The sequence below is a fragment of the Pan paniscus genome, chromosome 2 (genome assembly GCF_029289425.2).
Source record: "Pan paniscus chromosome 2, NHGRI_mPanPan1-v2.0_pri, whole genome shotgun sequence".
Lineage (NCBI taxonomy): Eukaryota > Metazoa > Chordata > Mammalia > Primates > Hominidae > Pan > Pan paniscus.
Window position 1 is genome coordinate 109,977,486 of NC_085926.1, and position 15,787 is coordinate 109,993,272.

Consider the following 15,787-nt stretch of genomic DNA (forward strand, 5'->3'; position numbering starts at 1 on the left):
ATATGCAGTCTTAAGAACTAGTGTTGTTTTCTATAGCATAATCACAAATTGGTGCCACTGCGTTAAAAGGCACTGGAATGGATGCATATTTTAAAATTGTAATAGATGTGGCCATATTACTTGACAACAAATTTTAGTAATTCACCTTCCTAGCAATCATACATAAGTGCTAGTGTCTAGCATCCTTGCCAGTTATTTTTCCTTTTTGCCAACTGAATGGGAGGAAAAAGGCATTATTTTTTTAATTCCAGTTTTTCATTTAGTGAGTTTGAGCATCATGTTTCCTTATATGGGCTGCCTATTTATAGCTGTTGGCCAATTTTATTTGAATTATATTTTTTATTTATAGGAGCAGGCTGAATAGAAGTATTAATGTATCTATGCTACAAAATCCATTTTTCTAGGCTCTTAACTTGAGATGTCTTTTGCCATTCAAAAAGTTTAAATTCGTATACAAATATATTTTTTATTTATGATGTTGGGGTTTTGAAATCTTGGTTAAGAAAGTCCCTTCTGTCCCCGGATTATATAATATTCTCCTAAAATTTATTTATTCCTCTCAGTTGTATTCTTCCGTTGAAATCTTTTTTTTACTGAAATTTATTTTCGCATACAGCACGAGGAAGGGGCCAAGATAATTCAGTATTTCGTTAATCAGGCATATAGATCTAGAGCGGGGAATGTCCGATACCATTCCAGGTTATACAGGCGAGATTAATGTCAGATCTTGGGAGCATTTCCAGTACAGGTTAAAACTGTCACGCGGTCGGCGGGATTGCAGGTGATGCAGCAAGCCTGGTGTCCTCGACAGGAGACGGTTTCCCATCTAGGACCGTTGGATAGGGTTCCTTTCTGAGCTTCCAGCTCTGTAGTATCTATCAGCCCGCTGATAGGGCAGCCTCCCGACGCCACTCAAAACATCCTAAAGGCCCCAAGCCAAACCCCGCTACTAGTAGAACCAACAGTCTAAAAGAAAGGAAAGAGCCACGACGCTCTGCGCATGTGCGCTCTTCGCAAGCTGAAAATCGTGCGGGGAGCTCTTCGGCAAGTTCCGCCTTCCAGCCTGAAGCGCATGCGCAGCCTCGGTTCCGTTGCGTAGTGTGCTCCTCTGTGGGACACTGCAGGGTGCAGGGACAACTACGAAGATGGCGGTTGCGCGCTTGGCAGCTGTGGCGGCCTGGGTACCTTGTCGGAGCTGGGGCTGGGCAGCCGTCCCCTTCGGTCCCCACCGTGGCCTCAGCGTGCTGCTTGCACGGATACCTCAGCGGGCGCCACGGTGGCTCCCAGGTCAGTGTCCGAAAGGCGGGAGTAGGATGCGTTCTTTCGAACGCCTCGGGTTCCGTCAGTTACCGTGCCTGTGCCGTGCGTCTTTGGCGCCCGGTTCAAAAATGCTCCTCCCCCTTTCTCAACACCCCAGTTCTAGGCGCTTTGTAGACTTCTGGTGAAGGCTGTGAGGAGAGCTCTGCCGCGGCCCTGCGGCATTCTGGGCACCCCGGGCCCTCGCTGGCGTTTTACACTGTGCAGTTTAAAGAGCTCCTGCTCCTTACCTGCCTCCCCTGCATTAAAGGCCAACACTAGAAAAAATTAAAATGTGCGTTTAATGCATTATTATTAGTTACTTCTAGGAATTTGTAGATTGTGACTCCTAAAATGCTTAGACTGACTCTCCTTTGAGTTTAGGAAACCTAACAATGCGAGGCATGTTCTTTGTAAAAGTGTAGACGCCCTCATAAGCCTAATTTCTAGTTCTGCTTTCTTGCTGCACCCACTCAGTGAAAGAACCATAATCATTATTGCACAAATGAAACTAGAATTTGGGCTAAAAATCAGAGAACCTCGTATATGTATATATAGTCTTTGAATTAGATCCTTTTATTTTTTTGGCTTTGTGTGTGGTTCACACCATTGCCACGTAGCTGTCAGATGATGCATGATGCTTGGAGTGGTAATTAATGTCACGGCAGAGATCTTTTGTATGGAGATTTTTGTATCCAGTTTTTAAACTTTTATAATCAGATTAACTTGCATTTAATTGTGCGCAACCAAAAGGCATGTTACACATGCAAATACTCCTAGTAAAATGTAGTATGTCAGTTCATTAACCAGAGTATAATATTATTTCATCTAGTTAGCACTTATTCATTGAGCACTTATGCACCAGGCTCTGAACTAATCCTTATGTTCAAAGATGATTTATGAATATAATTATATGAATCTGTCTACTTAGAACTTACATTAAATGAATTATAATCATCTCGGGGAAATTATGTTTTGAGAGGTGATTTCTGGAAGAGGATAGTAAGAATTTTTTTTAGTGCTCAGCTGAGTAGATGGGAAATGAACATGAGTGGATCAACGTAACTGGTCCTTACCAAAAGTTTTAAATTTGGCATATTTCTCTATACTTTGAAACAAGCTTTTATGTAAAAAGGATAGCTTTAAGGCCTTCAATTACATCTTTAAAAAATCAACTTCTTAATTACAAAATGGGGAAAACTTTAGCAGCACACATGGATTCTCTTCTGAAGACTGAGAAGTTTTCAAAGTGGAGGACGGCTTCATTTAATATAAAAAAAGAAAATGTATTAGTCCAAAGACTCTAAGGAAGTACACAAAACTAGTGTCTTTGGAAAGAAGAGGTGGGATTATAAATGACTCTTTTAAAAAAATATCTACTTGTTTCTTAAGAGCAAGTATGGATTTTATAATGGGGGAAAATTTGAAAAAGATGAAATAGAATAATCTTATGAAGTTCACCAATTGTACTGTTGTACTTAAATTACACTAAAGTCTCTGTGTACCATTTACAGAAAGCCAAACCAACAAAACGCAAAGTGATTGCATAGGTCTATAAGAAATCTCTTTCCAAAAACGATACTATCATATGTTATTTTTAAAGAAACTGCTCATTGAACCCACCTCAGCTGACAATAAAATTATGAGTTGTTACCATGGCTCATGATTTCTTGGTTGAGGTAGGCGGATGGGTGGGCAGGTGGATGGGAGTCAGTAATAAAAAGGGCACAGCACGTCCTCCTTTGAAACAATTTTGCAAGGGCAGACCAAACCTGTTTCTTCCCTGACCCCCAAGAAAGTAGGGGATGAAAGGCCAGGCATGGTGGCTCACACCTGTAATTTCAGCAATGGGAGGCCAAGGTGGGAGGGTCACTTGAGCCTGGGAGTTTGAGACCAGTCTGGGCAACATAGTGAGACCCTGTCTCCACAAAAAATACAAAAATTAACCAGGTGTGGTGGTGCATGCGTGTAGTGCAGCTACTGGGGAGGCTGAGGTGGGACGATGGCTTGAGCCTGGGGAGTCGAGGAAGTCCAGGCTGCCGTAAGCTAGGATTGCACCACTGCACTCTAGCCTGAGTGACAAGGTGAGACCCTGTCTCAAAAAAAAAAAAAAAAAAAAAGAAAGAAAGAAAATAAGGGATGTGAAACTTGTCAAACAAAAAATAAATTTAAAAACAAAGCCAAAAACCTCACAAGAGAGGGCTGAAACTATTGCGGGTAAATCTGAATGTTGATTGATACTGTTTAGGATACATGATAAAGCAGCAACAGGAAAATGTTTTTCGATTAGTCTCTGTCTTTTGTTGTCTTGAAATTCCTACCGCATTGTGTATTTTGGAAGAATCAAGATTGGACTTTGCTCAAAGAAGTTACTGATGTTGGCATGATTTTAAAACTGGAGATCTCATGCACAGACTTACTTAGTACTTTGAGTCTGTTCTTGTTTTTTCTATTAAATGGAAATAGTATTTAACATCAATTCATTGAGATAAGAAAGTTAAGATCGAAAATATATATGGTTTTCCAAAGACTGAATTTACAAACCATAGTTTACTTTTTGTGTACTTTGTTTAGCTTGTAGACAAAAGACGTCACTCTCATTCCTTAATCGACCAGACCTTCCAAACCTGGCTTATAAGAAGCTAAAAGGCAAAAGTCCAGGAATTATCTTCATCCCTGGCTATCTTTCTTATATGAATGGTACAAAAGCGTTGGCGATTGAGGAGTTTTGCAAATCTCTAGGTCACGCCTGCATAAGGTAGGAACAACACATTACTGAGAAAATATTGCTACTGTTAGCATTACAGTGGAGAATTACTTCTGTTCTAATCAGTTGAAGTAAATGCCAGCATTTTTATACATTATTTTAATGGTCTGTAAACTTGCATCTTGTGATTTAGGGTAATTTTTTTCTTTTTTTTTTTTTTTTTTTTTTGAGACGGAGTCTCGCTCTGTCGCCCAGGCTGGAGTGCAGTGGCGCGATCTCGGCTCACTGCAAGCTCCGCCTCCCGGGTTCACGCCATTCTCCTGCCTCAGCCTCCCGAGTAGCTGGGACTACAGGCGCCCGCTACCACGCCCGGCTAATTTTTTTTGTATTTTTAGTAGAGACGGGGTTTCACCGTGTTAGCCAGGATGGTCTCGATCTCCTGACCTCGTGATCCGCCCGCCTCGGCCTCCCAAAGTGCTGGGATTACAGGCGTGAGCCACCGCGCCCGGCCGATTTAGGGTAATTTTAAAAGCAACCTTTAAAAGACCTTTTTTTAAAGGCCTTTGTGCCACGCTGACAACCCCGGCAGAAAAGGACATCTTAAGGGAAATATTGGTAACTAAGCTCTTTAGAGGCAATAATGTGTGTGACAACAAACAGATATACTAGTTGGCTTTCATACAGTCTCTTATATTATCATTTTCCACTGGGGACTTAAGGACTTTATTTGATCACTGTTTATCTAAAAGTAATACATGTATTTAAAAGTATCATATAATGCAAATTTCTTCTGAGTTTTCTCTTCCCTCTCCTGTAATCTGAATATGTATAAGCATAAATAGGGATAAGTGGTACTTAACTCAAGCTTGATTTTATAATTCCTAATTTTTCATACTGAGAGTTATTTTAGTAAATAACTTTATGTTATTGTAAGGTCTACCTGTAGCAGTTATATGTTTAGTATCCACTGTCCAGAAGAGATGGTATGATTTCGTAAAAAGAAGATTAGCCTGGAATTCAAGAAACATGAGTTCTAGAATAAATTCTAGCAATAACTATGACAAGACAAGTAAGTTAATAAACGTTGGACCTAAGTTTGTCATCAAAAGAAGGAGGTTGGACTAGAGATAACTTCTGAGTTATTTTCTAGCACTAACAGCCTAAAAATCTGTCCATCTAAATTTTTAGAAGAGTGACTCACAAACATTCATTCAATAATTCTAGAAAATACAGCTGTATATAAAACTTTCAGACTACCTGTTCAATATATTAGCAGCAATTATGTCAATTATGAAATTAAATAAGATTTAATCTTATTTCTTTTACCAAACTAATGAATTATTTTATTTTCATACTCAGAACTATTTTAAAATCTGTTCTGACTTATTCTGAAGATTGGAGTACTTTTTGGAAATAGATCCTCTAGCACTATACTGAGTGCTGCATAATAACAAAGAATTATAAAACATTGTACTTGCCTATGAGGACCTTTCATTCAGGGTGGGGAAACACAAGATAAAATACATGTTAGAAATTTGGCAGAAATACTCATCAGAATGTGATTGTGTCAAAAGAACAGTATACTTAATTGCATAAAGTTAGAGACAGTGGGATTGAAATAGATGAAGGAAAGTTGAAGAATAATTCAGATTTGGGTAGGAGGGAAGTGCTGTCCAAGGAGGGGGACTGTCCTGAGCAGAAGATCATAATATCAAAAATATTGTTATCACTTTTCTTTTTTGCCACTGAATAAATTTGAATCAAGAAATCACCATTTTACCAGTTCTAAAATTTCAGCTTTGAGACTATGAGAGTTATAACCAGTTCCTGTCTCCCTATAAGACATAATGTGGCTTTTCTGCATTTTTGGATCCTGTATGAGTATACCTTCATAAAGAATAGTGCTTAACTACAAATATTTAGTTTGAACAAGTTCCATTTTATTTGCTCTTATCAAAGTTCATCACAGTCTAATTATTGTTAACTATTGATTGCACTTTATTATAAGAGATTTTATCTTCTATTCTCTAATTTTTCAGGTTGCTTTTGTTGGGATTTTTTGCTGTAAAATTTAGATCTTCAATGATGAAATAGTTTATTACACAAGAAATAAAACATATGACTATATGAAAATGTTTTATTAAGGTCCTATCACCATGCCTAAAATAAGACTGATTCAGATCTCAGGAATATAACATATGGTTTTAAGGCTGGTATTCTCTCATAATTATTTGTAATAGAATTTTTATTTGGGACTACATCCCAGATTATTGAGGCTGCTAAGATGGAGATGTGCTACTGTTTAAAAGTTTTAAAGTGCTGAATATGTTTGGATTATCTTTGTCTCTGGATTGGGGTTCAGTGAGAGTTAACTATATTTTTTTAATGGTACCCTATTAGTATCACCAAGTATTTATATTTTCCTTCATGAAGGAGCTGTACAAGTATTTTGCATCCTCACCATATATTTGGAAGGCAGCTAACTGTAAAAGATGCCACATTCAGCCATATCCAATTGCCACCTACGAAGAGAGAAAAGGAGAAAATTAGTTGGTGTCTTTCCCCCTTTTTTCCTCCACCCCTTCTACCCATCTCTTACATACCCTGGATTGAGGGGGAAACAGTAACTGATTTAGACTGCACCAGTTGCCCTGTTCTATTTCCCAAGGATCCAAAATCGTTTCACTTCAAACCTAAAGAAAAATTTAATTTCTTCTCTCCCCTGTTTCTCATAAATCCCTTACTTACTGTACCAGCCATTCCACCAAAAAGGTTCATTTGAACTAGGCTCTGGGAAAGGATATCAGTAAAGAAGGGAAAAGATATCAGTAAAGAAGATGATGGAAGAAGGTATTCCAGGTAAAGGAATCAACAGTGTGAGATGTGAAACACATAAGAAAACATAGACCTATTTTAGGAACAGTAAGTTCATCAATTTGTCTAAAGCAGTAGTATTTCCTGATGAAGTGAGTACTACTGTAAAATTTAGTAGTAAAAAAAAATTTACTGTAAAATTAATTGTGAAATCAATCTGAAATGACCAGAATATAATGGTTCAAAAAAACAGGCCAAAGCAGTAAGTGTTTATGTTGTATATCACAGGGAGCACTGAAGGTAATGCTATAATGTTAAAGAAAAAAACTGACATGTATATAGTGACTCTATTTAAAGACAGAGTCATAGAGACACAAGATAGAAGGCTACTGTGATAGTCTAGGTCTAAGATGACAAATAAACACCTACACCAAGATACTGGACTTACCAAAGTACCAAGAAAGGGATGAACATAAGAAGAAATGAGAAAGAATGGTGATGGTATAGGGCAGGCAGTATTCTGTGGCCTGGAAAAACAAACGAATAAAACAGCCTCCTCTGAAGGAACTGACATTCTAGTCAGAGGGAGATGAATGTTTAAAAACCAACTTGATTACAATACAATATGAAAAGTGTTGAGTACATACAAAAGAAAGTGACTGGTACTAATTGGGTCATATATGTCAAGTGAAGTTCCTCAGAGGAGGTGACATGACTTAAAGGGTGACTACGAATTTGGGTTGGGGAGGAAGCTGTTCTTGGCAGCAGAACAGCATGCTAAGGCTCTAAGTTATAAAAGGGTGTAACTGGGAATTAGGAGTAGTTCAGTATGACTAGGGTTTAGGTAACCTGTGGGTGTGGTATGATACTTTATACCACCATGATTTTTTATTGATTTGATACCCTTAAGGAGAGGTAAAATTCATAGATCAGACAGATAACTGAGCCTAGATAACTAGGAAGTTGGAAGGAGAAAGGGATGGGTTGGTGATGATGAATTTTATTCTGGTCTCCTTCCCTTCCATTAATTCACTAAATATACACTAAGCACCTACCACTCGCAAGGAACTGAACTAGGCACTAGGAACGCATTGAAACAAAGCTTGTGCCCATGTGGAACTTTCATTCTAATGTGGGAGACAGACCATAAATAATCAAATATATCTCAAGTAGTAGTAAGTGCTATGAAGAAAATGAAGCAGAGTAAAGAATTAGAGAATGATGAAAGCAGCACAGTTTTAATAATTGAATGGTCATGGGAGGCTTTTCTGAGGATGTAATATTTGAGCCAAAGGCCTGAATGAAGTGTGGGAGCAATCTAAATGGCTATCTGGAGGAGAGTATGCCATGTGGAGAGAAAAGCTGATGAGATGGGAGCTTCAAGAAGCAAAGCGAAGATACAGTTGGGAGGGAGGGAGGGAGAGAGAGAAAACAATGAGAAATGAGATCAGAGAGGTGATCAGACACCAAAGTATGGTAAGGGCTCTGGATTTAAAGATTATAGAAAGCCTTTGGAGGGTTTGCAAGACGTGGTTTTGTTTTAAAAGGATCACTCTACTATATAGGGAAAGACAATGAGTGTGAAAATGCAAACAGGAGACTTTTTAGGAGACTATTGCATTCAGTTAGGTTGAGAGACAGTGTGACTAGGACCAGGCTGGTAGCAGTGGAGGAGGTGAGAAAGTGATTGGACACAGGAGGTATTTGAAAGTTAATAAGCCAATAGAATTTGCTAAAATACATATTGATTGTGATGTTTCACTATAAGCATTATAGTAATGAGGAAGGTGCTATCTTTCTTAAAAATTAAAGAAGCAGATATATAGAAATTTAGATATAGATTTTTTTCCCCTTTTTCCAGGTTTGATTACTCAGGAGTTGGAAGTTCAGATGGTAACTCAGAGGAAAGCACACTGGGGAAATGGAGAAAAGATGTTCTTTCTATAATTGATGACTTAGCTGATGGGCCACAGGTGACTGTTTTTGTTAAGTATGATGATAATTACTGTAACCTCGTATTTAAGCTGTTTGTTTTGTTTTGTTTTGTTTTTTGAGATGGAGTCTCGTGCTGTCACCCAGCCTGGAGTGCAGTGGCGCAATCTCGGCTCACTGCAAGCTCCGCCTCCCGGGTTCACGCCATCCTCCTGCCTCAGCCTCCCAGGTAGCTGGGACTACAGGCACCCGCCACCACGCCCAGCTAATTATTCGTATTTTTACTAGAGACGGGGTTTCACCGTGTTGGCCAGGATGGCCTCGATCTCCTGACCTCGTGATCCGCCCGCCTGGGCCTCCCAAAGTGCTGGAATTACAGGCATGAGCCACCACACCCGGCCTAAGCTGTTTCTTTAGATATGAAAATGTTTTTATTTAATTTAAATGTTTAATCAATTTTGATATTTGATTTAAAATGATTCTATTTTTACTTTCTAATTTTTTTATTGTACATGTTTTGTTTTACGTTTATAACCTGTTCTATCTTAAAGACCTAATATTTTATTTTATTTTATTTTTAGATTCTTGTTGGATCTAGCCTTGGAGGGTGGCTTATGCTTCATGCTGCAATTGCACGACCAGAAAAGGTCGTGGCTCTTATTGGTGTAGCTACAGCTGCAGATACCTTAGTGACAAAGTTTAATCAGCTTCCTGTTGAGGTAAGTCAAAAGTCACTTTTGCCACCTCAATATATTTACCGCTTATACTTCTTCTGCTCCCTCTTTCTTTGAGGGAAGGAGGGACAGAAAACAATAATTCCTTTGACTTACTGTGCTGGCCCAACTTTTGTCTTAGCTGCCTTTCTGTACACAATCTCTTTTCTATCTTCAACTATTTGGCATCTTGTTTAAGATTTCCTTTCTTCATAGTCTCTTCAAATCATTCTGCCAAATATTTGAGACACATTAACAAAATCACACTTTGAAGTTTCTTTTTTTTAAGCCACATTTTCTTTATTATTACATTTACTTATTTGGATCATACATCGTGATCTCCTTTTGGTCCTCTTACTTTGTGGCATATGGGCAGTAGTGCCTGTTCTTATGACTATGTTAGAGTGGGCTAATGAACTGAAACTGCAGTCATCCCTTGGTATCTGAAGGGGATTGCTTCCAAGACCTCCCATGGATACCAAAATCCATAGATGGTCAAGTCTCTGAGAAAAAAAATGGTGTAGTATTTGCACATAATCTTGTATAATCTAAATCATCGCCAGATTACTTAAAATACCTAGTACAATGTAAGCGCTATGTAAATTGTTGTTATACTGTATCGTTTAGGGAATACGGACAAGAAAAAAAGTCTGTACACGTTCAATACAGAGGTAATCTTTTTTTTCCAGATATTTTTGATACAAAGTTAGTTGAATCCATGGATGCAGAAACCATGAATATGGAGAGCTGACTGTCTTTGTTTTAGCCTAAAAGCAGCCTCAGTTCCTCTCAACAGAACTCTCCAGACAGATATTGTCAGTCAGAGTGACAGAGACACAGAACTTAAAGAAAACAGAGCAGTAGTTAAAAAATATGGTCCCTAGGCTAGCAGCAGCAGCAACACCTGAGAACTTGTTAGAAACCCAAAATCTTGGGTTTTACCCTGAATCAGAAACTGGGGGTATGGCCCAGCAGTCTGTGTTTTAACAAACCTCTTGTAAAGTTTGAGAGCAATGCTTTAGAGAATGGAGGAAGAGGAGAAGGAGGTTCAGAAATTAAAAAAAAAAGAAGAAAAAACATATGCAGTGTTGAATAGTAGAATGTCATTGATTTGCCTCAAGTTCTGCATTAATACCTGTGCCATGTATTAACTAAGTTCATTCTTAGTTCACGTTGTTTTCAGCTCCTTAAGAAATAGCACTGTGTGTGTATTCAGGTTTCTCATATTTCCTATCAGAGCTGAAATTACAAAGCTGGTCTTCCTTGAACTTATCTCCTGTTTCTGAATTTTGTTCACTTTCTTGGTGGTTTCTCATACATAGTTGCTCAATGTCTTCATGTTTTTCCCACCTTTGCCATTTTGTGGATCTAAATGTGGACTCCTTGCTCCATCCTCTTAACTCAATAATACAGCGCTTCTTGGGTAGGAAATTATCTCAAAGACATGGCAGATTGAAAAGGAGTTGATTTTTGGGGGTTGGGGGGTTTATTGTATTTTGTAATTATTGGTAAATGACAAAACCTGTGTACATTTGTTTTGGTTTTGTTTTTATTTTGGGGGGTTTTTAGGGTATCTCTGTTGCCCAGGCTGCAGTGCAGTGGTGCAGTCATTGCTTACTGCAGTCTCGACCCCCGCAGACTCAAGAGATCCTCCCACCTCAGCCTCCTGAGTAGCTGGGACCACAAGTGCACACCACTATGCCTGGCTGATTTTTGTATTTTTTGTAGCGATGGGGTCTCGCCATGTTGCCCAGGCCGGTCTTGAACTCCTAGGCTCAAGAGATTCTCCTGCCTTGGACCCCCAAAGTGCTGAGATTAGAGACACAAGCCACTGTGCCTGGCCATGTACATTTCTCTGCGTGTGTGTGTGTGTTCACATCAGTCAGAGTGAGCATAGGGTAGATACTTTCTAATTGAGAAGATTTATAATCTGCAAATCAAGGCATTTTTTGCTAATACTTAATCAGATAAGCAGTTGTTAACAGAAGCATGTTGAGCCCTTGGTTAACTTAAAAGCATGTATAAGGAAAGAGCACCAACACTAAGACCGCTATCTCTTCTCCACATAAACAGCTAGCCCTAACAATGTCAACGGAGCAGATGTGGAGATTTTTACTGTCTTTTATAACCCTGGGAATAGTAAGCCCAGCATTTCTCATTACTTCTGTAAGAACTTGACCATCCTCTTAACTGACTCTAATCATTATCACCTTCTTTGGACACTAGAGGGCCTCAGACATGATGCACAGCTGTTGGGAATGTAAGCTTCTGAACCACATTGCCTTGATAAGTTTTGTTGATGTAGAACTTAATATATTGTACATTTTCTTTGGGTAATGTCTTTGCTGTTTCTAAACTTTTTGTTCTTGAGGATTTGAGACATACAACATTTTATAAAGTTAACTTTGTTCTTCAAATTGACCATTTTCATTCAATTCAGTGGCAGGTAGCAGAGCTAGTTGGGGGCCAGGGATGCTTAAAATGAAACTATTATTAATTCAGTGTCGCCTTAATTAGCAAAGCCTCCACTTCAGCTAATAACCAGTGGGACTAAGTTCTATCTGCTGAAGTATTTACAAATTCAGAAACAATCCTGAGTAGCTTGAGGATAGCTAAATGTCATCTTTACTTTAAATATTTGGTTCATATGTTGTTTTAATACAGAGAATGCCATGATATTGATATAGATTTATACATTTTATAGTTTTGTAGAATTTCATTAATTTTAAATCATTTGGAGACATATTTAGAAGTACAGTTTTCTTTTTTTTTTACTGAATTATTAAGTCTTTTTGGAATTAAAAATACATTAAAAGCCTAAGTACGTATAGATTATATTATGTTATACATATTTTTTAAGTTCTTGTTTTCCTTTTTACATTTGCAATAAATTAACAATTTTAAACATGGGAAAATCATAGTATATTTGTTGAAACTTTAAATTTTTCAAATATGTGTAGCTTTTCTTTCCTTATTTTTTAAAATTTTTGATAAGATGTCCATTCCATTTTTCTAGAAATGCCCTTAATATTATATGATTGTAACAGTCTTGAAACTATTCATAGCTTGATTTTTGTTTTAGTTTTAAGCTGTGATCATCTTTCCAATAATCTATTATATATAAATAAACTTTTATGCTCAAAAGTGTTCATGACAATACCACAGTACGAGATGGTCAAACTAAGTCAATTATGGTGGACTGCTGTGCAGCATTTAAAACCTTTTCATAGAATTTTTTAAACCCAGAAATATATGTACTAAATAAAGCAGCATAGAAAACTGTATATGAATGTGTAATATGTATGTATTTTACATATTACACAAAAACCAAAACACATATAGACAAATATTGGAAGGAAATAAGCCACATATTAATGGTTTTTCTCTCCATAAGATAGGATTATGGGTGATTTATTTCTTTAATTATTTTTATGTTTTCTGTAATGACTGCATGTTACTCATTATACAAAATTCTAATTTTTTTAGAAAAATTAAGATAAATTATATAAAAAATAAGAGTTCTCAAAAAGTCAAAGGACATGTATATTTCATTTTAAGGGAATAAATGTACAGATATTATTGTTTGGCTTTCAGGAAGTATGTGGAAGACTTCTTTGTCATCCAGAACAAAAATCAAATTTTTTTCTCTTTTATAGGACTCTGGAAGGAAAAACTATATTTCTTTACATTCAGCCTAAAATTGCATGAGTATGTGTGTGATTGTTACAGTGTAATTACTCTTATTTTTTTATTCTTAATTCTGTGTTTGATTCTTTCTCTTCTTCCCCTATGCCATATCCATTTTAGCTACTTACAAGCACTTTTAGGTTTACAATTTTGAAATCTAAACAATGTTTATTCTAAGATTTGATTTTATTTAAATATGAATGATACCTGGACTGATTCCAAGAAATTGTAGTGCTTTTCTCCCCCTTCATTTTTCTTTTCAGTTGGGGTGAAGCAACATCTGATTTGAGATAGTGTATGATAAAATTAAATAAATTTAAATTTAAGTTTGAATCTTAGCCATAACAGTTAGTAGCCTAGCCCTGAACTGTTGCGCACAGTATTTCATTTATCTAAACCATAATATCCTCTTTTATAAAAATAGAATAATAACAGAATTATTATCAGAATCTTATGGAATAATATGTATAAAATACCCATCACAGTACCTTGCATATAGTAATTATTGATAATTATTATTGTTATACTTTTGTTATCTCTATCCTCTTATTCAAGAACTGCTTTCATTAGATTACTTAAAACTATTGCATGTGTTAATGTTGCCTAAAGTCACAAATACTTTTATTTTTCTTTCTTTTTCCAATAGCTAAAAAAGGAAGTAGAGATGAAAGGTGTGTGGAGCATGCCATCAAAATACTCTGAAGAAGGAGTTTATAACGTTCAGTACAGTTTCATTAAAGAAGCTGAACATCACTGCTTGTTACATAGCCCAATTCCTGTGAACTGCCCCATAAGATTGCTCCATGGCATGAAGGATGACATTGTACCTTGGCATACATCAATGCAGGTTGCCGATCGAGTACTCAGCACAGATGTGGATGTCATCCTCCGAAAACACAGTGATCACCGAATGAGGGAAAAAGCAGACATTCAACTTCTTGTTTACACTATTGATGACTTAATTGATAAGCTCTCAACTATAGTTAACTAGTATCACATGTTTAGTTGGTATGTAAACTAATGTATCCAGAAGATTGGAAGAGGGATAACAAATGAAAGATCCTGATACTTTAGGTTTTTCCCTTTCCTCTATTTTGTAAATATCAGATGAGTATTATTTAATGATGTATTTGCATAAGTAATGCAAATTGTGAAGAAGGACCAGCTGCTGTTTAGAAAATTTTCTGCTTCCTTCTGTCCTTGATTTTTTTTCATTAAAGTATTTCCTTTTTTTTAATTCAAGAAAAATTTACCTTTCTTATGCTTATGTTAGCTATGCCAGCTCTTAATTGCATCCTTTTCTAATTAGGATTATTAATAAAGCGTGAATATTTTGTTTTTTATTATAGACGGAAATTTGTAACATCTGATTTGAAAATGCAATTCACAAAATATAGGGAAATTTTTATTGAAGTAAATTTGAAATGATGGAGAAATTTCAGAAGCGTAATAAAGTTCACAATAAGGATAATACTTTATATAATGTATAAAGTATATATATTATATAATATATATGTTATATAAACTGCACATTATATTCAAACTTAAAATTGAGCTTTTTTTTTAAAGGCCCAAAATTGTACAGTGATACAAGGAGCTGTTTCTAAAATTTGGCTTATGTGTAATATATTTAAATGGGGAATTTCATCTAAAACAATGATGTAGTATTTTTAATATTCTGATTGGTAAAATTAAAGAGGAAATTAATCTTTATATATTATTTCTTGCAGAAACATTCATTATTTTATTAATATTGCCCTAAGTACAACTAGGCAAGTGATTGCCACCTAAATCAGAAGACGTTCTAAAGTCAGTAAGAAAGTGTGAAATGCTAGTATAAAGGTTATTTTTTTTTCTTTCCTAAATAACTAAAGTGAGGTGTAGATTGAGCCTTGATATTATTGAGTTAATGTTTTTTATTTATTAATTTTGGCTGGACTTTATTTAGCTTGATTAGGTTATTATCTGTCAAACCTTCTAAGTTGACAACATGACTCATATATATACATGTGTATAAGATGAGCATGTGTCGAAGACTTATTCAACTCATTAATGAGGAAACCAGCAGATAGTAAACCTGGTTCAAAGTACAATTCAAGAAACTGAGTATTTATGGGCATTGAAGAAAAAATGTTGAGGTAAAATTGCTGTGCAGAAAAAAGTGTTAATGAAGCTGACCTGACTACTTAACCTTAGAGACCTGCTTTACAAGGTTGGCCCTTGATTGGCATCTGGGAACTTGGAGTTCAGGGGGCTTCCACCATTCCCAGAACTGATCAAAGTAGCTTACTATATCTAAACTGTAAAACAATATAGTTTCTCCTGAACACCTGCTTTCCTTCTGGGAGTCTGGAATTTTGGTATGTGCCAGGCAGAGACTACCCTTTGTGACCAGCTCCCAGTAAAAACCCCAGGCACTCAGTCTCTAACAAGCTTTTCTGGTTGACAGTGTTTCACAAGTGCTGTTACAACTGGTTGCTGGGAGAATTAAGCTCATCCTCTGTGATTCCACTGGCAGAGGATTCTTGGAAGCTTGCACTTAGTTTCCCCTGACTTCACCCCATGTGTCTTTTTTCCTTTGCTGATTTTGTTTTGTATCCTTTCACTGTAATAAATCATGGCCGTGAGCAGAACTGTA

General features: G+C 36.7%; 1 protein-coding gene across 1 annotated transcript; it reads left to right on the plus strand.

Annotated features, from left to right (window-relative positions):
- The first annotated feature begins 1,070 nt into the window (after nt 1–1,070).
- On the plus strand, nt 1,071–15,787 carry ABHD10 (abhydrolase domain containing 10, depalmitoylase). Its single transcript, XM_003825079.5, has 5 exons — nt 1,071–1,287; nt 3,871–4,054; nt 8,679–8,790; nt 9,331–9,468; nt 13,796–15,787. Exons 1-5 carry the CDS (start codon nt 1,146–1,148, stop codon nt 14,138–14,140), a joined length of 921 nt encoding a protein of 306 aa, XP_003825127.1. The 5' UTR covers nt 1,071–1,145; the 3' UTR covers nt 14,141–15,787.